Raw genomic sequence first — 25,090 nt, 5'->3', positions numbered from 1 at the left:
AGAAATATAAACTGCAAATTCTCTTTTGTTCTAAGGTTCTTTGACCTGCAAAATCCTGTACTACCCAAAATGGTATATCCCAAAAAGTATAAGAAAGAGACTAGAAATTTTCATAGTGCTCTCCCCAGTGTTCATAAATACTGTCACGTTTAGAACACTTTGTGCGATAAACTAACGAAGTTTTCACTAAGAACCTTTGACAAGTTCAACAACATGCCGCACACTGAAAGAACAGAGTCAAACCATAGCGCACAAGGCAGGAATAGAATGTTCCTATTTCTCTGATTGGCCTGCCACAGTTTTGGGGCTTAGCTACCCAGCAGAGAAACACAGTCGTTGATTTCCTCTCTTAACCACAAAGCGCTGATTCCTGGCATAACAAAATTAGAACCTGGGTAGTATAGAGGTGCAGAAGGAAACAATTTTCAGATAAAATAACATTATTCCTGGCAACACACACACATGTTGCAGAGCTCTTATTGTGGTTGTTGGCAGTAAAAAAAAAAAAAGTCAGTGCTGACTATTGGCAGGTAGAGCTTTTCCACATTTTATTTCCAGTCAGGGAAAAGGCATAAGTTACCATTTTATTTAAGGAACAAAGTAAAACCAAAATAAATATCCACCCCTGCTCTTATTTCTCTGAAAAATGTTGGAGAAAAAGTCTTCTTGTTGTTGTTTTGTTTCTTACGTTTAGTTGAAAAAAAAAAGGTGAATCTCTCAGTGAGGTGTTTGCTACTTCTACGGTTCTGCAGAAAGAATAAATATGAGCCATGATTGCTCTGTGGAGTTGCTTATGAAAAAAACAGATGGTTTTATCTAATTTGCATCTCCTTTGGTAACCCCAAGTACAAGGTCATTCCTTCCTGTTTACAATCAGTGGACACCTGTAAGCATACTGATTTGCAAACTGCTGTTCCACTGAGCAGGTGCTTATGCACCTTGGAGTTCATGGCTTGGGCACAGTGGCTGGAAGCTGAACCCTGGAGGCGCCGCAGGGATGAGCTAAAAAAAGGAGTGGGTGCGTGTACAGTTAAACCTTTTACAGCCTCCAAATATTGCCATCACCCTCTGCTACAGAATAGTTTAAAAAAAGAGAGAGAGAAAAAAGCAAAAGGATATATTGTCCTACGTGCTCTGAATTTCTCTAGATGCCTTCACCCAGTGAAGAGGTCACCTTAGCATCAGGATGGCCCCTAGGTCCAGGCACATTCACAGATGGTCACTGACCCCTAGGAGTTGCCAGCTCAGGAGGAATCCCAGTTGGGTAGCTCTTTTGGATTGGCAATCTGAGATATTAATCATTTGAGAGCCTGGGGCCTCTTGTTTTGATTTTCAGAACTTTTCTGTGTGAAGAGGCCTCTCTTCCCTAATTATTATAATCAGATTATTTGATTTACAGAATTAGGACAGCTTCTAACTCATAGGGTGAGCTTTTATGAATTAGGAAAATGTGCTTCTTTCTGCAGGCTGGTAGGCAGGCACAGCCAGATTGGGGTGCATATCACAGACAGGGGCACCAGATGGACTTTGACTTCCTTTGCTCCCTTTGCCCTGGTGCCCCTTGAGCAGGGCGCAGCTTGATCCCCGTCTGCAGCGTTCTAGATAAAACCTAGACTTCCACTGTAGGACGCTTCTCAATGTCCAAAGCTCAGTAGCTATCCTGATGTTAAGGTTAGAATGTTTTCATGGTAAGGTCCTTTAAATAATGATAAAAACCTACATCCCGCACTCAGTATTTTCAAGTTAACGTGTTTCGAAATATTTTCTCTATGTTGAATATGAACCCCCAAATGTAAAACCATCTTGTGAAACTTTTTTTTTAGCATTTCTTAACTCCCGTATGAAGGATTCCACTTCTCACGCCTGGATTGGGCTGAACGATGTCAATTCAGAGCACAAGTTCCTCTGGACGGACGGACGAGGAGTTCAGTATACGAACTGGGGGAATGGCTTCCCTGGTGGAAGAAGAAGCAGCCTTTCTTATGAAGATGTAAATATCGCTTTCAGATCGCCTCTCTACATACTATTAGCTTGCATGGGGTCATCTTATTTTTGACTAATCTCGTATGACTAATCTATCAGTGTATTCTTCAATGTGACACTTTTTTGCAGATGTGAACTGTTTCAGATGGAGCCAACTTTGTGAGAAGGGCTGTATATTTTGCTAATGATTTGTTTAGGGGGTTGGGGGTAGTGAGTAGGAGGGAGAACCAGCTCCATACTAAGCCTAGTTAGTAATCAAGAAAAACACATGAACCCAAGGTTATCAACTTTCTTTGAATCAGCTGCCCCTTAATCCCTTGTAGCTGTTGCAGGATTGCAGGTCAGGAGGCTACTACTGCACAGTACCACTACTTGTAAGGGTATCATCCACATCATCATTAGCATTAGTAAGATCATATTTATATTCATAGAGTGTTTGGTATGTGCCACCGACTGTGCTAGTTGTTTTGAATATTAACCTAAGGGATCGTCTTTATTTTACTACTTTTGTTGTGAAGTAATTGAACAGTCAACCCGCAGTGTCCAACATCGTACTGAGGATTGTGAAAATCATGAAAAAATGTAAGATTTTGTTTTCTCCTTTAAAAAGCTTACACGTAAGCCAGAATGTAAGTCTCTTTTTATTCTAAGGGGAAATAATAAAGCAATATTTTATAACAAAATAATAGAAGGAGGACAATAGTGAATACATTGCACATTGTTATCTTTAAAGTAGTTACTCAGAGTATAAAATACAGGCATAAAATATTCTCCTTCTGTAAGGAAGGAGACAGTAAAGAAACAAAAGTGTATAAAAATGGGATCAACTAGGGAGTACTGTATTACAGAGGAAAGTCACTGTGCAGTCATGTAATCAGCTGACATCATCTAGGGGGCTTTGTGTACGCTGCCATCAGTGTACGACATGAGAGACAGGGTATGGGAAAAAGAATCAACTACAAATACTATCCTCGAGAAACTTCACACATCATCATCAGAGGAAATAGGCAGGAGGATGAGAAAGGTGAACCACTGAGCAAAGTCTTCAAGAAGAGAGTCTGAGGTATGTTTGGGTAGAAGTGAGAGGATTTGAATATGACAAGGGCAGGGGTTTTTTTTGTATAAACGAAGTACATATAAGCTTTGAAAGTAGATTTTATTTTTATGTATTTATTTTGGTTTTTCTCCGGTACCGGGAACCGAACTCACAACCTTGTGCTTGCCAGGCAGGTGCTTTGCCACTGAGCTAAATCCCCAGCCCTTGAAAGTAGATTTTACAGAGATATAGGTGCTCTTTGAGAGTATTTGCACTTGCAGTACACAGAAAAAAATAGGATTAAATACAAAAATGATCTATTCAGAATTGATTTTTATGACCTTGGTACCTATACGCAGGGTGGATACATCTTGATGATGGGTATGTGTTTTTCCATGGAAAAATTCTTTGATCCTCTTTGCATAAATTAGGGCTAAAAATTTATTGAATTTAAGTGAAGTAACTTAGGGTTTGCCAAAAAAGAAATGGGTAAGCAACAAATTTAATATAAATCAAAATCACCAGTGCACACTTTTGTTATTTCAAATATGTAAAAAATGTAGAAACAAAAAAATCAAACCAACCAACGAAAGAGTCTGTGATCTTACCATGCAGAAAGGAAAACACTTGATTTTCTGTTGAGTTTACTCTTGGAATTTTTCAGAATGTGTATAAATATCTAAAGTTTACATTTCATAAAAATGGTATCAAAATGTACATAATGTTTTGTTACAATTTTAAGACTTGAAAAATGGAAAGAATTAAACACAATTTAAGTCTATGCAGAATTCTTTACATATATATATTAAATTGGAATCTATGTCCACCTTACCATGGGATTTAGTCATTTTCACTTTTAATGAACTACAATCACTGTTTTTAAGAATTCTATATGTACATCATTATTGGGATATTATTACTGACAACATTTCTAAACATTTTGGGGTTTTCTAGCTCTTATGGACTCCTACTTTACTGTTGTCGTAGAGTATAGTTTGCAAGATTACTGTTCTTGTAAGTTTGTTATTTTATGGACACAGAGAGAAACAGACTCAGAGAAGTTTGAAGGGAAGAGGAGACGGAAGGGAGGTAGGGTGAAACTTAAATGATCAGAAGCCAGCTTCCTGGAGAGTCAGGTCAGGTCCCGGAAGCTGCTAGCTCCTTCTCCCTATGGCTAATTGGCTGCAGTTCTGTGGAAAAGGGAAAGAATTAAACACAGTTTAAGTCTATGCAGAATTTAAGTCTATGGCCACAGTTTAAGTCTATGGCTCTCGGTTCTGTGGAAGGGAGAGCTTACATAAACTGATGAAGCCACAGCACAAGAAAAGCACAATTCAGCCAGTTTAAATGGCGAGGAATGTTTACTATCTCCATGACAGAGAGTCCAGCCTGAAAGGTCAATCACAATATTTCATCACACCTAAGATGCCACTGATGGACAAACTCATTATTTCTGCATGTGCCACTGAAAAGGAATCTACCAATTAAACTCTGTCATACTGTGACTGTGATATGCACCTCTTATTTTAGAAATGTCAAAATACGAAAAGTATATGTCATCTAACTTGTAGCCCATGATACATGGCTCCCCAACATCACCAGGGGTGGAGGTTCTTTCCTTCTTTCCTCTCTGCATTCTTGGCATGCTGGCCCCTCTCTCTCCATTATGACGGGCTAGGAAGGTGGTAGGCAGCACATTCATTCAAGATGATACTCATTTTCCCCTGGCTTTGTGGGCCTTTGTCAACTAGGACCCCTTTGCTGGGAGTCCTCCAGCCCCGCCAGGGCCCCTGGAAGTCCTCAGCGGGAGAAGTAATATAGTTAGGGCATCTGCACGTAGACTTGGAGACTGAGTGCCTTGGACTTGGATGCTGTTTTCACTGAACTACCAGGGTGACCTTGGAAGAGCATCCTCGTTTCCCTGTGCTTCATTTCCTTCATGTGAAAATGGCCACAGTCACTGTACCTATGTTATAGGATGGACGTGAACTTCAGTAAATTAATACATGGACTGCATTTAGATCCGTGGCAGACATTATGAGTGCAAGCTTTGATTATTACAACTGATAGGTTAGAAAAGCCCAACACATGCTATAATCACAATTTCTATCTCATCCTGGATGAAAACCCTGGTAGGTGTGGGTTTTATGTCACTCTTTTGGGTTCACTTTTGGCTGTTAAATTATCTTAACAGAAACATGGAAATACAAATATTCACAGTTAAATACAATACCGTATTTTCCCAGTCCTGGCATAGTCTCCTCCATAATAAGATATGAAACTTTTCAGCTGTAGTAACAATTAGCTCTGAAACTATAATAATTATTTTATAAATGAAGTTAGCAATTGAAATATGGATTGTGCTCATTTCCCTTATACAATAGGATACTAATCCTTGGGTTTGTAGAGTGAGGGTTGATATGGACAGCTGTTATGTTCGCCTAGTGTCTTTGCTTCCTAAGTTTTAATAGCAGTTAGCCACATTTCTGATGGCAGAGTTTCTCAAATTTATCCCAGTGTATTTGGTTTTCAATTTAGATAGCAAAAGTCAAGTGCAAGAGTTCTGCATGCGAAGTGGGTACCGGTGGGCAGGGAGCGACTGCGGACTGAACACACGTGAAGCAGGATGATCATAAAGTTTGAAAGCTAGGAACATTGAGGACTTTTGCTTTTTAATCAGTTAATATTAATAATTGTGAATTCATGTTTGTCTTTCTTTATCCACAAATATACAGGCCGACTGTGTCGTTATTATGGGAGGGAAATCAATGGACGCAGGGAAATGGATGGACGACATCTGTGACAGCCAGAAAGGCTACATATGCCAGACTCGGCCGGGTGAGTCCTGCTACACCAGGTCTGCCTGGATGAGGTGGATTTTCAAGTGTGTCTTTAAATGAGGGCCGTTTCCTTGATTCTCACTTTAATTCAGGTGAGCCTGTGGCTGCCGGAAGTGGTGATATTTCCTAGACTGTGTTAACGAGTCTGCTTCCTTAGCACTGCAGAAAATTGTGAATTTGGGGTAGACTAAACTTGAAATTAAAACATTTCCTTAATTTCGTTAGAATTTGAGCCATTTGCCTACTTGCACCTTGTTTTAAGTGTCAGCATAGGAAATTCAGCTCAGCTCAAATCATGAGAACCGTTGGCTATGCCTCGTCATTTGTCCTATGTTTTTTGGGAGGGGAGGGTGAGACAGGTTCACATTATGTGGTTCAGGCTGGCTTTGAACTCACAGTGTAGCCCAGGCTAGCCTCAGACTCATAGAGATTATCCTACCTCAGCCTCCCGAGTACTGGGATTTCAGGCATGTGCTACTTTGCTTGGCTCGTCCTATGTTCTGTGTCTTAAAGAGTGTAGGCATCTGTCTTGAGTTTCTCTTTACATCTTAGAAATCCTGAATATGGCTAAATAAAATAAAACAGAACATTTGGATATTTACTATGAATTAATGTTATAGATCTACAGTTAAAGTTTCTAGTGAAACTAGAACAGTGATGTCTAGCTGCACAAAAGAGTTGGAAATTTAAAAATGGATGAGAAGTGAGGGTCGAGAGTGGCTGAGGTGCACCATGAATGCCGTTCTCAGAGGATGGGTGGGTTGGAAGGTACTTGCTCTGTCTGATCTAGCGGATTTCTCAACATTTTCTGGAGAATCAGGTCCTTCATGTGAACCTATGACAGTAACTGGAAATTGCTGACGATCCTTTCAGGTGTTTGAAAGGCACTGCAGAAATTCTCACCTCCCTAACCCCAGATCCACTCCAGACCTTGTTGCTTTCTTTTTATACAGTCTGCTTTCTGTGTCCACTGGCTCTATATCCTTGAATTCACCCAGTTACAGATTGAAAATATTTATGCATCTGTATTTGTACTAAACATGTACAGACTATTTTTGTTACCATTCTCTAACCAATACAGTGTAATTCCTATGTATATATCATTTACATTTTGGTAGGCCCTACACGTACTCTAGAGATGATTTAAAGTATGCAGGAAGATGCATGCAGGTTATACACAAGAACTATCCCATGCTTACTCAATTTTAAATATTTACTAAGTTAACTTTTTAGCCGATACATAAACATATCAAAACTTGTACATGTTAATAGGGTACCATATGGCTTTGCGATAGATGTATCCATTGTATAGTATTTGGATTAGGTTCAATGCCATTTTATAGAAGAGACTTGAGCACTGGTGATTTTGGCATCTGAGCTCAGGGGAGGGCAGGGTAGTTCAGTGCACCTGAGTCTTAGACAGCCAGTAATACCATACTGCATGGGGTAGGGAGGGAGGAAGGGTCCAGGAATGAATGTGATCCACATGCTTGCTTAAAAAATTCTTTTCCGGGGCTGGGGATTTAGCTCAGCGGCAAAAGCGCCTGCCTGGCAAGCGCAAGGTCGTGAGTTCGGTTCCTGGTACCGGAGAAAAACCAAAAAAAATTCTTTTCCTTCTAAACATATGTGATAGAATCTTTTGTGATGCTTAATAATATTGGAAATATTTTAATGCTGTAAGGAAAGAGTCACATAGTTAAAGTGAAACCAGGCAGCATCTATAAAGGTGTAGAAACTATAAATTATCAAAACACACTATCAATTCCCCGTTAGTATACGTGCTACTGAAGGTAGCACAAAGTTACAAAATTCCCCTTCAAAAACCATGACAAAAATTCTAAGGAAGTACATCAAAGTAGGAATGTGTTCAAATAGTGCGGTGAAGGGTGACTTTAGTTCCTTCATTTTGGTTTTCTGCATTTTTCAAAAATATATATATAAAATGTTAAACATGTATATACTATTATGTATAATAAAGAAATTTATTTTGTGGTTCTGGTCCTGCTTCAATCCAGGGCCTCTGGGCTGAACTAAATCCCCAGCCCTTTTTAAAATTTTTTAAAATTTTGAGTCAGGTTCTTGCTAAGTCACTAGGTTGCCTAGATTGGACTCAGATTTGCAGTCCTCCTGCCTCAGCCTTCCAGAGTGCTGGGACTCTAGGCGTGCACCACCACACCCATCAGGAAACAGTATTTTAAATAATACATAGAATATCTTTTTTTTTTGCTGAAGAGCTGGACGATGTCATAAAATCAGAAAGAAAAGAAAAAAGTTTCCTATGATCTAACCACCTAGAAACAACCTCCCAACATTTCAAGTTTTTTTTCCTTCTACATATTTTCTATGAAGGATTTTATGAATAAGCAAATGGGGTAGAGCTATTTCCTAGTTGTATACAGCCTTGTATGAAACTGTTTTGCTGCTTTTTTCTTTTTTTTAAGCTTTATTTTAAAAAAAGAGCTGTGCTTCAAGCCTCATTTGCCACTTTTAATGGTTCCCAAATTTTCTGATGGCATTAAGTTAAGCCCAGACCTCCACAAGTGGGAAGTTGATGATGCAGTTCCTTATACACTGGCCTTTGAAGATCCTGTCTCAGCTTCTTGGTCTAATGACATCTTATCAACACAAGATGGCAGCAACAGCAGGAGAAAGAGGCTGAAATGAAGTTAATGCTTACCAAGCACAACCGAAAGGAAGCTTGTCTGTAGTATTAGAACAAGGGCGATGATGACTGGGTCAGTATAAAGTGGAACAAGACAGAAAATTGGCCAAGGTGAAAATTGTCAAGCAAAGACATCTAGAACTCTAGGCTAATGGTTACTTTTCTATAAAAGAACCATGTGGTAAATGTTTCAGGCTGTGTGGGCCACACAGCGTCTGTGGGTATAATCCCACACTGTCTGTCATAGACAGTCAGAGAATATGTAAACAGACGCATGTGGCTGTGTTCCAATAAAACTTTATTAATGAACACAAATTTGAATTTCATATAACTTTGACCGTGTCAAGAAATATTATTTTTGATACCCCCCCCAACCATTTAAAAGCCAATGGTAACTCATGGACTCCAAAAATCAGACAGTAGGCCAGATTTAATCCACTGGCTGGTCACTTATCTTTCCCCTAGGGCATCAGCTAAGGCAAACAGAAACAAACTCTGGTCTGGTGTCTTGACTACATGATGTAGAGGGAAGCAAGGACATAATGCAGTAATTAGAAATCCATGCTAGGATGCTCAGGAAGAAAGGTATAAAGCGGAAGTGGCTCTGACTTAGCAAGGTGCCAGCACCTGGACCAGTTTGGACCATTGATGGGAGACTTAGATGAACATAGGAAGCCATCTCGAAGATGGGCCTGAGGTCAAGGTTAAATGGACCAAGGACTTTGTGTGTGTGTGTGTGTGTGTGTGTGTGTGTGTGTGTTTGTGTGTGACTTCATTCCAACCTATACCAGAGTCTTGAAAGTGCATTATTGACAGGGAGAGTGAAATACATCCAAACAGGTACAGTTATGAATGAAATGAAACAAAAAGAGAGAAAAGTTGTTCACGACCCTGAAAGTTGGCAAAGATAGAAGAATAAAGCTTCACAACACAAGATAACAGTCTTTAATTTTTAGGATCAAACGGTGGCATTTCTTTTATCCAGTACTAGATAACAATTTGCAGCAATTATATATTAGTTTAGAATCTTCATCAAAGATCTACCTTACCCTAAATTCAGATTGGAAATTACTCAATCAGGCATGATGACTAAAACATAGTTTTTTTAAATATAAAATGGTTGGTGAAAATATTGTTAACCCTTGATAGTTTGGAGTTATGCCATTCTGATTATTTTGTTGAAGAGTGAGAGATATTAGCTGTGTCCTCATGACTCAGTTGATTCTTATTGGCAATACTAATGGAAATAATCTACCCTTTCCAGATCGTTACTTGATTACTCCTCCCACAACAGCTCCAGCAAATGGCTTTAGTAAATATGGTGAAAGCAGCTATTCACTCATGAAATATAAGTTATCATGGTATGAAGCAGAGAAATATTGCAAGGAGTACACTTCCCTGATGGCGAGCATTCTGGATCCCTATACTGATGCATTTTTGTGGTTAAAAATGCAGCCATTTAATGTACCTGTGTGGATCGGCCTGAACAGTAACTTGGTAAGGTGGTGGAAAAACACACAACTTGACATGCATAAGTCATGGTTGAGTATGATTTTCCTGTTCATTCTGCTGAACAGTTATGTGAAAGAAATCGCTGAGCAATGTGGATGTACTAACATGAATAACACCCCCTCTTTCAAGGATCCACCGAGTTCAAGGATCTAGCAAACTAGTGACATATGTCATAAATCAACCTAAGAGTTAAATTACAGCTCTTGGATATTAATTTTGTTTTTGTTTTTGTTTTTCTTCCGGTACCAAGAATCGAACTCATGACCTCATGCTTGCCAGGCAGGCGCTATGCCGCTGAGCTAAATCCCCAGCCCTGCTCTTGAATATTAAAATGTTATTCTGAACTTAAATAGCTGTACCGCTTTGCTTATTTCCTTCCAACGTTGTGATTATAGCTAGGGCCTGGGAATCAAGAAAGGAGGCTGTAGAAATAGTTACTGGGTGATGAGGATGCCTTTATTTTTTGTGACAAGCGTTTCTAGATTGACACAGGTCCTGAAGTTGTGGAACTTCCACCCACGCATGAGAAGTAGCTCACTGCACTGAATTCCCTGTGTTCCATAACAGAGAAAGGAAGGCTGGCAGAGCGTAGTGTGAAGTGAGGGAGGAGGCCCAGAACTATGTGGCGATAGAGTTGCCGAATCATTCCTAAAACCAGCCTTTTATGATGCCTTATACAGCATGTATCCTTCCTCTGGGCATTCGTCTTGCTTGGGAACTAGCAAACTTCCAAGTTGTAGAAATGGAGATTTCAGTAGGCAGCCAAGAGACAATACCAGAAGCTTTAAAGACAGATATATACAGAGTGTCATTGGAGGAGAGAAATGGGACTGCTGGGGTTGATGACAGGACCAGCAGGGCTTCTCTGAGAAAGTCAACCTTTTTAGATATACTTTAGTCTAGCATGGCACAACATAAGGAGAAAATACCAAGAGAGAAAAGTATCGAAGGCGGCAGGACTGGTAACTAGATTGCTGTCAGTTTTTATAGAGCTCCTAAGGCCCTGATGCAGAGATAGAGACTTACACGTTATACAGTAGTATTTCATAGGTGTGAAAGTGAATATTTAAAGGTAAGTAGTTCTGTGATGATTTCTGCAACTAAAATATAAGCAAGACATTTTTGTCTCTGCTGACTGTTTTTGATAACTGATTTATTGGATTATTCATTTTCTCAGGCATGGGTTCACAGTTCTATGAGGCTAGGATAGGCTTTTGCTTATTGTAAAAAAGACTATATAGTTTTCCATAATACCATAATGATAACTGAAACAGTACTATTATTGTCCTACGTCTGCATTTCATAATTATGCAGGAATTCTTTGATTAAACGTGGGAGAACACAAAAAGAATTTTAACTTAAACACATGCTTTTAATTTTAGTCATTGGCTATTCGATTATTCTCTTGGTAAATTAAATGATGCAGTTAAAAAGGTAAAAATATTTAAATTTTTAAAAAATTTAGTTATCTCTGGTTAATGTTATATGTACCACCTGTTCTTAGGCATAATCTGTAAAAATATATTTTAAATTGTTAAAAGGATACTTACTATATATTGGTAAATATTCATGTTATCAGTTTCTTTGTATGTGATCATACATTTGACTTAATTTAATAGAAAGTAAGTAAGCAAATGGAGTAAAACAACCAGTTTTTTTTTTAAATGGCACCATGCTTTATATAGTTGAAAGAATGTGGAACTAGAAAGCAAGGGACTGGGCTCCTATATTACGTACCTAGATAAATGATTTTACCTAAGTCATCTACCACGGTGCCATTTCTACAGCAGAAGAATGAGAATCCCAGTCTTTCTCTCAGGGATCCATGGGTCAGTGGAAATTACTTAATACTTATTATAATTTAAATAATATAAACATTTTACTTGCTATGAAATCAAACTTTCCCTTGGCCCTGAAAAACTTGAAAACAGAGTTTCATAGATGAAGACATAGATTTTTTAGTCTGTGTTTTTCAGAATTGCTCCCAAGGATGTATTCCTAGGGATCTCCAAGAAATAACCATTTTTAAGAAAGGGTGATTTTTTTTTCCACTGAATTTGAGCTGCTACAAATGATTTGTAATGTTCTTTTGATTCACAGACTTTTAAGACACTGTGTCAAACCACAGTCTTAAATGTACTCTTTATTCTTTGCTTAGTCTTCTGGTACTCTCCAAATGAGGCGAAACCCTACGCTCATGGTTGTTTTTGTTCTTGCAGACCAACAATGACTACACTTGGGTCGATAAATGGAGGATGAGATACAATAACTGGGCAGCTAATGAGCCCAAGCTGAAGTCAGCATGTGTTTATAAGGATGTTGATGGCTTCTGGAAGACATCACATTGCAATGAAAGTTTTTATTTTTTCTGCAAGAGATCAGATGGTAATTAGATGCATGAAAATAATTGAGGGATTTGCAATTTTCTGAATAAGTTATTGCACACCACTGTCAATGTTATTAAATAATAATGGATCTTGGATGGCTAAGTAGAAAACAATGTTCCTTGTTTTAAAAACCCTCCAATGGGCTTTTAAAGGAAAAAAATATTCCTTTGACTCTCCTGGAGAGATAAAGAGATAATAGGTAGATAGATAGATAGATAGATAAACAGAGATAAGGATAGATAGATATATGATAGATAGACAGATAAACACATATAGATAAATAGATAAACAGAGATAGATATAGATAGATGATAGATAAACAGAGATAGATATAGATAGATGATAAATAGATAGATAGATAAACAGTGATATAGATAGATAGACAGATAAACAGTGATATAGATAGACAGATGAACAGGCACAGATAGATATAGATAGATAGATAGATAGATAGAGAGATAGATGGATAAATAGACAGACAGACAGAGATAGATAGACAAAGATAGAAGTAGATAGATGATAGATAAAGAGAGATACATGGATGTAGTTAGATAGATACATGTCAAAATAATGGAGAGAGTAAGTTTTTTTTATTTCTAGCATTTATTTTCTCTTTATAAATCTGTGCATGTTGGTCTTGAGGTTGTCCTCTGAATCTACAATGACAGATTACCCAAGAAATTCTATTCCCTTTTGATAGAAACAGCACATTTGTATTAATAGAATTCTATCAGAATGCATGTAGTTTCATCAGACTCATATATTATGAACACAGTCCTAGAATCCTAATTGTAATATTTAGTTTTATTATAAGTCCCATTATTAGTTAAAAAGAATTTATAGGGTTTGAGGTTCCAGAAAAGGAAAAGAATGGTTTGAAGGGAAACTCCTTTTTAAATTATTTTGGATGACTTTTAAAAACTTATAACATCATTACAGGTATTAAGAGATGTACACCTTTACATTTGACTGTGATTGATTATTGCTATGTTATTGTGTGTTCTATTGCAATACATTTAAAATGGTAAAGTAAATAAAAACTCTATAATAAAAGTAGTAATTTAAATGATAAACATTGGAGGGCTTTAAAAAACAATGATAGTTAATATAATTCTCTCTCTTTTCTCCCTGTGAAAAGACTATTCTACATCACATCAACCTTCCAATTTAGCTTTATTTTCAATATCTCTTTATTAACAGAGATTCCTGCCACTGAACCGCCACAACTGCCGGGCAGGTGTCCGGAGTCAGAGCTCAATGCGTGGATTCCTTTCCATGGTCACTGCTACTACATCGAATCTTCATTCACAAGGAACTGGGGCCAGGCTTCTCTGGAATGTCTTCGGATGAGTAAGTGCCACATTTCCTAAAAGAAATTCCCAAACTGTTTATTCCAGAGTCCCATGATGCTAATGAGTCCCATGAGTCATATAAAATATGAGGAAAGTGAAATACCTATTTATTTTGTAATGATTTTTTTGTAATAGACTATTCATTATTAAGCTCTTCAAATATACTTTCTAACTTTGTAACCTAAATTCATATAAAAAACAGTGATTTGCTCAATAAGTCTTTCTTTCTACCCTAATACTGTAACTTGTGATTCTCATCTGCAGTTATCTCAAATATATTTGCTTCTTATAACTGGTGACCTTGGGCTTAACAAGCACTCAAGAACCATTTTATTTTGCCAAGAATTAAAATGGATTTGCATCTAATTTTCTTTGTGAAGAAAAACAAAAACAAAACTCAAACGTGTGTGGTATAGATGAATGATTTCCCCTCTGAAATAACAAATGTCAAATAAAGATAATTTTTCAGGGAGCATTTTAAAACCACTTAGTGAAGTCTCACCAAATATTTTACTGAATTATTTTGAGTACATTTTATACACCCTAAGTCAGGATTCTTCATTGAATAGTGGCATGCAAGGGTTATATTCTCATTTCCTTTAGGCTCATTCAGAACTTAACTTTTAACTTTGTTCTCTGCTTTATTAATTTTTAGTTTGTGAATTTGGGGGCTTTGATGTCAGGTACATATAGGTCTATACCTACAAAATTTTGTTGCTTAATCAAAACTTTATTATAAACTGTCTTCATTGTTACTAGAAATAATTTTTGTCTAATATTAGCATAGCTGCTCCAGCTCTTTTAAAATTATTGTCTAGCAGCATAGCTTTATCCAGGCTTTTGGCTTCACATATTTGTGTCTTTGAATCTCAAGTGTGTCTTTTAGTTTTTAATAAAAATATAGTTGCAGACAACATAGTTAAATATTTCTCATTAATTAATTTGAGCATTCTCTGAATCTCCATTATTCAATGTTTAATCTATTTAAATTTAGTATAATGACTGATACAGTCAATATGTGTATGTCTTTTATTCTGCCATTTTCCCCTTACATGTCTTCTGTAGTTTGGTTTCGTTGTTCCTCCAGCTTTTTAAATATCTCATCTGATTTTTTCCTGAACTTCATGATTTCTGGTTAGAAATTAATGTTAAGTCTCTGTACATAATGAGTCATTTCATTGTTGCTGATTTTAAAACTCCTTACCTTTAAAAAATTTGATTATGATGTGTTTAGATGCAGCCTTCCTAGATGTATTAGACACAGATATTTTTATGTGTCTAGGGCTACTAAGTCTCCCTGATTTTGCTAAGGGCCTCTGTCAAAGATGAGCTTTTAATGCTCATCCAGGCCGTTGAAAACTCTATCTTAGCCTTCGTGTCCTGCTTTTGCAGAACCCCAAGGTCAGACAGAGGAGGGAGTTTAGGACCTTCTTAGGTCTTTCTCAGGCATGCGCACAGTTAGGGCAAGTATGCATCTTACTGCATATCTGTGACCTGCTAGCTCCCTACTAACACTCAGTGCTATTAAAAGTCCCTTATAGATATTTCATTCCCCAGATTTTGCATTTAAATTTTTGTTAGGTTGTTTTTTTCCCACCTCCAATCAATTTCTTAGGCAGTTGCCATGGGCAGTTTTTGACAAACACTCCCGAGAAAAAGTTTGTCTGCAGTAGGGTCTTCTGAATCAGGTCAATTAAAGACAAGTTTTGCAAGTAGCCTTTTCTACGATTTTATCAGGCAGCTTAAACAATGGAAATGCTTTAAAAATGGAGCTTGGAAAGAGTTCCAACCACATTCTCACCCCTCCAGTGGCATCCAGGCTGTTGGTTTTCACTCTGATTGTGGGAGTGATAGATTTAAGGATCCCACAGAGCTGGGAAGAAGACAGTGGGATTCAGACAAGTTAAAATAGCACAAAACTTACTGTCATTATCAAGATCCAGTCATTTTTCTTGCATAAATGCTTTTTGGATTCTAATAAACCTCTAGTTAATCTAATAAATAATGTATTTTCAGAAGTACCACTCTGTCATTTCTGATGATGTCATAAAATGTCTGTTTTTGAGTTAATTGAAAATGTCTCTTTCATATCACAAAGTGCATTTTAAAAATTTACAATGCACATGTAAAAAACTTGTTTTTAATTTTAGACAATGGTATTATCTGACAAATGATTCTCACTTTGTCAAAATATGTCATGAAATGGCTTATATCGATGAACTAGACATATAGTTACTTTTTTGTTGCTGAGACAAAATACCCAACACCTAGAGTTAAAGGAGTAAAGGTTTATTTTGTTCACAGTTTGTAGAGGTTTCAGTCCATAGGCGGCTGGCTCCAAGGCAGGGTGGCATGGCAGAGGGGCATCGCGGTGTGGGCCGGAAGCAGCAGAAGAGAAGCAACAGCAGCAAGTGATGGCAATGGCCGTCTTTCTGTCTGTTATATTCCATCCAGGCTACCCACCCTAAGGGGGGTAGCACTCACACCCAGTGTGGGACACCCTTCATCTCAGCATCACATCCTTAATCCTAGCATCATGCACCCTAGATCCACCCAGCTCAAAATGCCCCACCTATGACTGCCTGAAGCTTTGGGGGGACATCTAGACACAAGCCATAACAGACATGAATGGCCAATGTCTATGAAATACATTTAATATTGGATTATATAATCACACAGAGAAAACTATTAGCAAGGGAATAAGCCAGAACACAGTGATACGGGATGTAGGTATTTGATTAAGTATAGGCCCTCAAGATTCAGAATGTCTGGGTTATCACATGACTCTGCTGTGCTAATGCAAGGACATTAACAAATTCCTAGGCTTAGTCTGTGCTTTAGTTTCATTATCTATAAGATGACCTGACAATAGTACGTATTTAGTAGATCTGGCAAAAGTGTAATGGGGTCATGCTTGTGAAGACCAAAGCAAATGTAATGTCCGGCATGAAATGTTTAAAATATATTAGTTATTATTAGAAAGCCATTGAATTTTACTATAAAAATTTAATGCTGAGTATTTGTCAACTCCACAGTTGTCTGACTTGTGTTCCAGTTTTCTTTCTCTTTTAACTTTGAATGATTCTGCAGATGGAAGCTGGATTAATATTCCTATAGTATACTGTATTATTCTGCTGCCCCACAAAACAAAGTATCCTTTACCATCACATTGATCTAAATATCAGTCTTCTGTCAATAAACCTAACTCTTATCTCCTGCAGTGAGGCTGAACTTAATTTTTTTTGTTTGTTTTTGGTCCGTTGACCAGATTATGATGATAATCCAGCCAAATCAAACCATCCCTGTTCTAAAGAAGTTCTGAGCTTCCCTCTGTCTTTGTGTTTAATTACTGCTATCCTGAATCATTTTTTGTCCCTGCTACATAAAGCTCTATGCTCTTCTCTACTCAAATTCTCTTTTTGCCGTTCTTCCCATTAGTTGCTTCACCTAAATGAGCGTTTGACATGACCACAGCCTATTGCACCTATTTGTCCTTTCTATTTATTACTGGTGAATGAGCCACAATATCATTAAGTCTTATTATATCTCATTTATGCTTGCATATTTGCAGGAACTCATTGTCTGCTTGTATAAAAACGATGCTCAGAAAGCCCTGTTTTGAGAATGACTACTGATATTTTGAGAAGACAGACATCCACTTATTGAAATTACCCTTCCCCCTCTTTCTGCAACCTGGAGCCTGAACTCAAGGTGTTTGCTCTGAACTACATCCCCAATCCCTTTTAATTTTTCAGTTTTCAGGCAGAGTCTCGCAAAGATGCTAGGTTGCTCAGGCTGGGCTTGAAGTTGTAATCCTCCTGCTTTAGCTTTCTGGAATGTTGGGCTGACTTTTATTGCCTTTAATATCGATACTGTTTACAAAAATACTTGAGCTACCTTAATCTTTTCCTATCATATTTATCCTTTTATACTTTCCAGGTTCCACTCTGGTTTCCATTGAAAATGCTGCTGAATCCAGTTTTCTGTCGTATCGAGTTGAACCTCTTAGAAGTAAAACCAATTTTTGGATAGGATTGTTCAGAAATGTTGAAGGTAATATTGGAAGAACCACTTTTTAATTTCAAATGTTTCAAAATGCTGTGTATAAAATAAGGTTTCAGTTCCAGAAAGCCTGAAATAATGATTAATTTGTGATGAGTTTGAAAATTCAAACTCATTTTTATTTCAGTTAAAACTGAAAGTTTAAATGACTCACTTATTTTATTATTCTCAAACCTGCTAATAAAAATTTTCTTCTGTAGTTTAAAGACTATTTAAAGAACACTTTCCCTTTTTTGCCAGCATTAAAAAAAAAAACACTAGGGGAGGGTGAGTATAAATATTTATAAAATTAGAAATAAATTTTCAGCTAAAACTATATAATAAACATGTTCTTGCTGGTTTGCTTCCCAATAATAAGTCATTATAATTTTGCCTGTTAAAAGGCTACTTGTAAGCAATTCTTAATTGTAGTAAAAAATCATATGCTTCGAAATTTTGTGTCAATAAGCAGGACTTAAAATGAGTTATGTTTAACTTTTGTTTTGATCGGTTTTATTTAATGATCAGGAAAGTGGCTCTGGTTAAACAACAGCCCGCTGTCCTTCGTCAACTGGAACTCGGGAGATCCCTCTACCGAGAGGAATGATTGTGTAGTTATGGCTGCCTCTTCAGGAGCTTGGACTAATATCCACTGTTCTTCCTACAAAGGATTTATCTGTAAAAGACCAAAAAGTGAGTAGGAAGTTTGTTGTATGATATATATGTTCACAGGTCGCCGTTTCTTTCAAACAGTAAGAGGCCAGGTGTGGGATTACAAAGGCCATTGCAAGCTTTGTCAAGCTTTCCCTTTAGCAGAGAAAAATCCATTCCACCAAGTCTACTGCTGCCTACAGCTGAGTGAACGAGCAGCGTTCTCTGCCTGCCTAGCAATACTTTTATAACGGGATACTCTTTGTAGATTTGCTAAATTACAGGCAGTGGGAACAGCTCATCTACAAAGTCTTACTGTACTAGGGAGAAGCAGAGGAGGCCAGGGCTGGAGAGGCCTTAGGTTTGATTATGGAATAGGTCACATAACACCAACTGGGGCTCCATCTGAGATGGAGTGAAAGACCGTGACAGGAAGAAGGAGTGGGGAAATTAGTAATGTTAAATGCACATAATGCGCCACTGTCTGGACTTAAATAATATGTCAGTGTCATTTTACCTGTTATCCTTCCTAAGAGAGAAACTTATTAATGAGATAGAAACTTAATTATATGAATCATATGAGCAAGTTATGTTCCCTCAGTAGGCTTTATTAGATTTTTAGCCTTCTTTAACTCTGTTTTAACATTCTACACCCTCTGGTTCAATGTTGTGGTTTTATTTTACTTTTCACACAAATAGCTTCTAATACCCTAGGTTTCAATGGGCCAATTTCAAAATCCTCAGTGCAGAATAGTTCACTCATGGGTAGATTGAGTAGATTTTTTAAAAGTATCAGAGCTTAAATACAGCATGGAGGATTACATTTTCAGCTCTTTCAACATATTCAAACTCGCTGTGTAGTTGTAGGTTGCTGCTCTAGTATAGATAGCTAGATGGATGGAGGATGAACAGATCTTTTTTCTATCTATATCTTGAGCTCTGCCTATGTATGTATGTATGTATGTATGTATATATGTATGTATCTATCTACCTATCCATCTATCTCTCAATCCACCCATCTACCTGTTGATCCTCTCATTCATAATATTATGTCATCATAAGTCAAATATGGAGGATTCTTTATATCTCCGAGGTAATAAAATTTACTATTTACATCCAGTTATTATGGGTTTTTATAAATATTTGTGTTTTTTATTTACAGTTATTGATCCTCTACCGACTCAGACATCAAACACAACACAAGGTAAGACAATTATGAAATTTCAGGTTTTAAAAGCTATAACAATCCCTTCCTACTTGTCCTGAACCTTTGGTCAAATTGCTTGAGTTAAGTATCTTTCATTATTAATTGTATATCATTCCATGGTGAGGCAATAACCCAATAAAGAGCACAGCCAGCCTGAGTTTGGGAGTTCTGGGTGGGCTCTCTCAGAGTAACTCCAAAGGAGAACCCGAGTCCAATTGACTAAGCCAGGTCTTTTATGGATAGGGTAGGGGGGTTGGTGGGATGGGCTTAGGTGGGGTGACACAATGTTGTAGGGCATGAGATTGGGCAGCAATAGTGGCTGAGTGTGTGTCCGAAGCCGTGGATGCTGAGACCTCACAGACGGTCTGGTGTGTCAAGCTTCAGCAGGGTAAGCTTTGCTCCAGGCTCATCTGGGAGGCTGTAGGGTAGGAGCAGGCTGTGACTGGCTGGTGGACGGGGGCGGGGTGTTGCACATGGAGGTCAGACCTGTGATCCACCTGAAATAATATATTAGAAAACAGGTCTTGAAATGGGCTGGTGCTTTTGTTTTACAAAGTTTTTGAAGATATTACTTGCTGTTTTACAAAGCATTATTCTCGGGGAACCCCTGGAAGAAATTTCTGTTAGGAATCCTTATGAATATTTTCTACTTTTAGCAAAATTTTTTGTTTAAAGTTTTATAAATGATTTGAATTCGGGAACTAATTCTATTTTATTCATACTGTTGGCTGCTAAAAAAACACTCCGCTGAGATTTATCATTGCCTATAACCCTTTCATTACTCACATGCTGCAATTTGTTCACTAATTATATTCATCAGTTCAAACTTCTATTATTTTTATTTTATTTTCCCTTATTTTCATTTGCTTTTGTCATCATTATTATTATTGTTCTATTTATCTTATTACAATGCGTTTGTAAGCAGGTCAAATTATTTTGAAATAAAGTGTGTATATATATGAAATGTACATGTTCGTATAGAATATTGTTTATATTTTTTAAACATTATCTCTTTCCTTTTGTCTTTTTGAGATGGGGTCTCACTATGCAGTCCAAGCTGGCCTTGAGCTCACTTTGTAGCCCAAGCTGGTCTTGAATTTGCAATGATCCTCCTGCCTCAGCCTCCCTAGTGTTGGGATGACAAGCGTGCGCCACCATGCCCAGCTATTCCTTTTTCTGTTTTTTTTTTTAAACATTATCTCAATGCTCATAAACAGATAAAATATTCTTGCAACCAAATAATATTATCCTTTTAAATAACTGTGTGTCATGTTGGCCCTTATTTTCATGTCTTGCATTTCTATTTGTTATCACTTGAGAGAAAAGTCAGGCATTTTAGTTTTTCAGCAAGGCATTTGTATTGTTTTCCATCACATCCAACCCTCTTTCCCCCTCTGCTTGTTCTCTAATGCTTTTATTTATTTATAGCTGGCCCAGGAAAGATGGGACCTTCCAAAAAATCTTCCAGTTCAGCGGGAGTGGTGGTCGTCGTGGTCCTTCTGATCGTAACAGGTGCTGCCCTGGCTGCCTATTACTTTTATAAGAAGAGACGGGTGCACCTACCTCAGGAAACCACCTTTGAAAATACTCTCTATTTTAACAGTCATTCAAGTCCAGGCACTAGTGACACAAAAGATCTCATGGGAAATATTGAACAGAATGAACACGCAGTCATCTAGCATCGCAATGTCATGTTGTTTCGTTTGGATTTTATAAAATTGTAACTAAAGTTTTTAATTCAATGTGATTGTTTCTTTTACAAATTAGTACTGCATTGTATTGGTCTGTCCCTTTTCTTTGCCTAATTGAAGAAATAATTGCTTGTTTTCTAGCCTGGCAAGATATTTTCACAAAAAAGGGATAATAACGTTGAGGACTACTTTCAAAAATATCTTGGGTGAAAACACAGCACCACACTACCAATATTTCAGCATCATGCTGATCATAAGAGTCCCAGAAATGGGCTGAGGGTATAGCTTAGAGGGACAGTGCCTGCCTGGCAAGTGCAAGGTCCTGAGTTTGATTCCTGGTAGCACAAAACATAACAAAACAAACAGTTCCAAAAATAACTACCCAAACTCTTGAAATATTTTAAGGAGCTCTCAAAGATATGTCACTACTAAACTGTAATTCAACAATTAGAAGACCATTTTTAAAATAAGTACAGATAAGCAGAGACAGAATAAAAATTGAATCAGCTTTTTCCTTTACTGGTCTTGAAATCACTCCAGTTATTTAGGATTGTGTTGTATCCAAATGAAGAAGAATAAGGTGGCAGCGAATCTTGTTTTGCCCGGGCAAGATTTTAGGGGCTGAATATGACAAATGTGTTTTTTCTCCCTTATATGTATATCAGAAAGGCAAAGATGTGAAATAGAAATGTAAATTTGCATAACTGGATGTACTTAGATAATATGAAATGAACATTAAAGACAAGGTCTATTTTTAATAAATTTGTATTTTGGTGATATTATTAAGTGTCAATTTGCTTTAAATAATATTTACTTTACACTTTACTTTTAAACAGCATCATTAGAAGAATTCTTAAAATTGAACTCTTCATCTGTTTGGAAAAGGTATGTTACTAAAACACCATGCATCAAATGAAAATTTTTTTTTACCATCATAAACTATATGGTTTTCCTAGTTCTTCCCTTATAACATAAACTCAACTCAAAATTCAAAAGTTGAAAGCACTATTATGGGGAAGTAAAACATGTTACCTCCCTGCAGCAATTCCTTTTTGCTTAAGAATCTTGCATTAGATAAAGCTTTAGCTATAGTATGGAGTATCTTGTACGTTACACATTCCCACACTGGTACCATCCTGCTGGCCCATTCTTTTACTTCCTTCATGGGTAGCACACAGGCAGAAGGTCTTCATCCAGGATCACAGGAAAGGCTTTCTTAGATGGCATTACAAACACAAGGAGATGCACAAATGTGTTTATTTGCATGTGTGCTTTTTATTGGGGGTGGGGTGGATAGCTAAATTTTCAAGAGTGTACATAATTTAAAAAAAAAAAAAAGATTAAGAAGAAGCCAACTGAGTAGGTAGGATGATGGGCTTTCTAAGACCCAGACTTACATAGGTATCAGGGAGAAAGAAGCAAGAAATGAAAAGTGGACAATTTTGGAAAAGCTTGTTGGGTACAAACAACTCTCTTCTACACCTCAAATAAGAGAAAGCAAATTGCTCTTCATTTTCTTGGTACGAACAAGCCATGTTCCATTTGAAGAATTCCCAGCAGAAGCAATGGCTACGTTGTCAAAGCAGCGTGTAAGGAATTATACCACATGTGTATGTGTGTGTGTGTCAGGGTATGGGCTGTATGTGTGTGAGAGTCTGCCTTCAAGATACATGATGGAATAAGAAGAAATACATGAAAGGCATGGTTTACGAATTATTCATACAAGTTTTTTCATTGTTATTCAGGGCTGTATTTTCACAGAAAATATTTTGGACTCCAAAGAACACATACCTCAGACTTAAATATCTTATCATTTCAGGAAACAATGTGTGTTTGGCAAGGTTTCTGAGTATGACATTTCACACCCTTGGATTATCTGCTCAGACACATAATCAAATAGATAAATCATGTGTATCTACATACCTATCCAAACACAGCGCTAAAATATCAAATATATATTTTGGGATATGGTACTGGGTAGCGAAGAGTAATTTCTGTGTTTCTTTTTCATTTATTCTTATATTTGATTGGTGTAGTTTATTTGTTGTTTTTTCTTTTTAAGCAGAATGTTCTCTCTGGGGGTTAAATGTTTAAGTGCTGTTGCTTTCTTCACTGGCTTTGCGTTTGGTTTAGGTTTTCATCAGACTCTAGTAGCTAGAAGATAACAGAATGTCATTTTTCTCCAGTGGAGCTCAAATAATGTGAATCGTCTGTAACTTGAACTCAAAAATAAAGGTGATATGTAGAGAGACTGGAAGAGTCGACTCCTTTCTTTGTACGTATTTATTCACATATTTGTCTGCACATTGATCCATTCTTTCATTAAATAGTTCTATTTCTTGAGCATCTCATACATGTGCCAGCATTGGGCTAACTTCTGTAGATTCGCATACAGATAACAAGCATTAACTGTTCACAAGAAGGGCAGTGTGGTGTGAGGTGCCCTCAGAGCTGGGCCAGACACAAACAGAGAGTTTTACAAGAGTATGGAGGATACACTGGTAGACCGCATCAAAGGTCTTCATGGGGAAGCGAAAGATACAGATTCAATGTCAGCAGAAATAGGGGCCCCATTTTGTGTCCCCTGTAGATTATATTTGGGGGGCCCTCTTTGAGAAAAAGAATACCAAAATAGGTATAAAAGTGAACATTCATAGACGAGGAAAAGAATCTCAAGAAATTACAAATTCTTAAAAATTGGCAACGACAACAAACACTACAAATTGAGGGAAACGGCACATTATTTATTTTTGGTAACTAACTTCCCGATAGACTTCTTATTTATTAGTTTGCTAGGCCTGCCAGAAGAAAATACTTACGATGGCAAATGCAATAGAAATAGTTCTGGAGGGTGAAGTCCACGGTGAAGGTGCTGGCAAAGTGGAATCCTTCGAAGCCTCTGATCTTGGCTTGCACACGGTGGTTCCCTCGCGGCCTCTTCTCATGGTTGTCCCTCTGTGAATGTGTCCCTACTGTCCTAATCTCTCTTCATAAGGACACCAGTCAGACTGGATTCGAGCTCCCCCTGACTACTTCATTTTAACTTAATCACCTCTTTAAAAGCCATATATTCATAATTCCCAATTAATGTGAATTAGAGCGTCAGCATACAAATTTTAAAGGCACAAAATTCAGTCCATAGTATTCTTCTATAATACTTCCTTTTGATTGTACTTTGTATTTATCAGGCTTATTTAGAGAAACAAATAGTAGATAAAGCTAGAAAGAGAGATTGAATGTGCTTGATCTATCTAAAGGAAGTTGTTTTAGGGAATTGGATCACATGACTTTGGAGGCTTAGAGATTTCAAAATCCTTAGGCAAGTCTGGCAAGATGGATACTGTGGAAGACTTGCAGGGCAGGTAGAATTTGGTGGTGCTATACCTCAGCTTGCAGAAGGAGGTCAGTCTTTGTTCTACTGAGGTCCTCAGTGGGTTGGATTAAGCCCACCTACATTGCAGAGAGTTATTATTCTATTTTACCTAAAATCCACCAATTAAAATATTAATCTTAACCAAAATTGCTTCACAGAAACATCAAGAATACTTGATCAAATACCTAGGTACTGTGGACCAACTAGGTTGATATATAAAATTAACCATCAAGCCCCTTTATAAGGCAATAGATTTTTGTTTGTTTGTTTTGTAGATGCAATAGAAAGATAATTCTGTCTTTGGCCCAGTTAGTCAGGAATTTTAAAAATACTTGATAGCATAGAAAAGTTTCTT

At 37.4% G+C, this 25,090-nt stretch overlaps 1 protein-coding gene across 1 annotated transcript in view; it reads left to right on the top strand.

Moving 5' to 3' along the window:
• Mrc1 (mannose receptor, C type 1) overlaps nucleotides 1–23,613 on the top strand; it is a 93,144-nt gene extending 69,531 nt beyond the window's left edge. Inside the window, exons 22-30 of the mRNA XM_005386959.2 lie at nucleotides 1,824–1,990; nucleotides 5,755–5,857; nucleotides 9,786–10,018; nucleotides 12,253–12,418; nucleotides 13,621–13,770; nucleotides 17,712–17,825; nucleotides 18,342–18,506; nucleotides 19,627–19,668; nucleotides 21,100–23,613. Of these exons, the coding sequence (XP_005387016.1) occupies nucleotides 1,824–1,990; nucleotides 5,755–5,857; nucleotides 9,786–10,018; nucleotides 12,253–12,418; nucleotides 13,621–13,770; nucleotides 17,712–17,825; nucleotides 18,342–18,506; nucleotides 19,627–19,668; nucleotides 21,100–21,350 (1,391 nt within the window). The 3' untranslated portion in view covers nucleotides 21,351–23,613. The remainder of the gene's footprint in view (nucleotides 1–1,823; nucleotides 1,991–5,754; nucleotides 5,858–9,785; nucleotides 10,019–12,252; nucleotides 12,419–13,620; nucleotides 13,771–17,711; nucleotides 17,826–18,341; nucleotides 18,507–19,626; nucleotides 19,669–21,099) is intronic.
• The last annotated feature ends 1,477 nt before the right edge of the window (nucleotides 23,614–25,090 follow it).

This window comes from Chinchilla lanigera, unplaced genomic scaffold (assembly GCF_000276665.1).
Source record: "Chinchilla lanigera isolate Chin_1 unplaced genomic scaffold, ChiLan1.0 scaffold00028, whole genome shotgun sequence".
Classification (NCBI taxonomy): Eukaryota; Metazoa; Chordata; class Mammalia; order Rodentia; family Chinchillidae; genus Chinchilla; species Chinchilla lanigera.
This window is presented reverse-complemented; position numbering and strand designations above follow the sequence as displayed.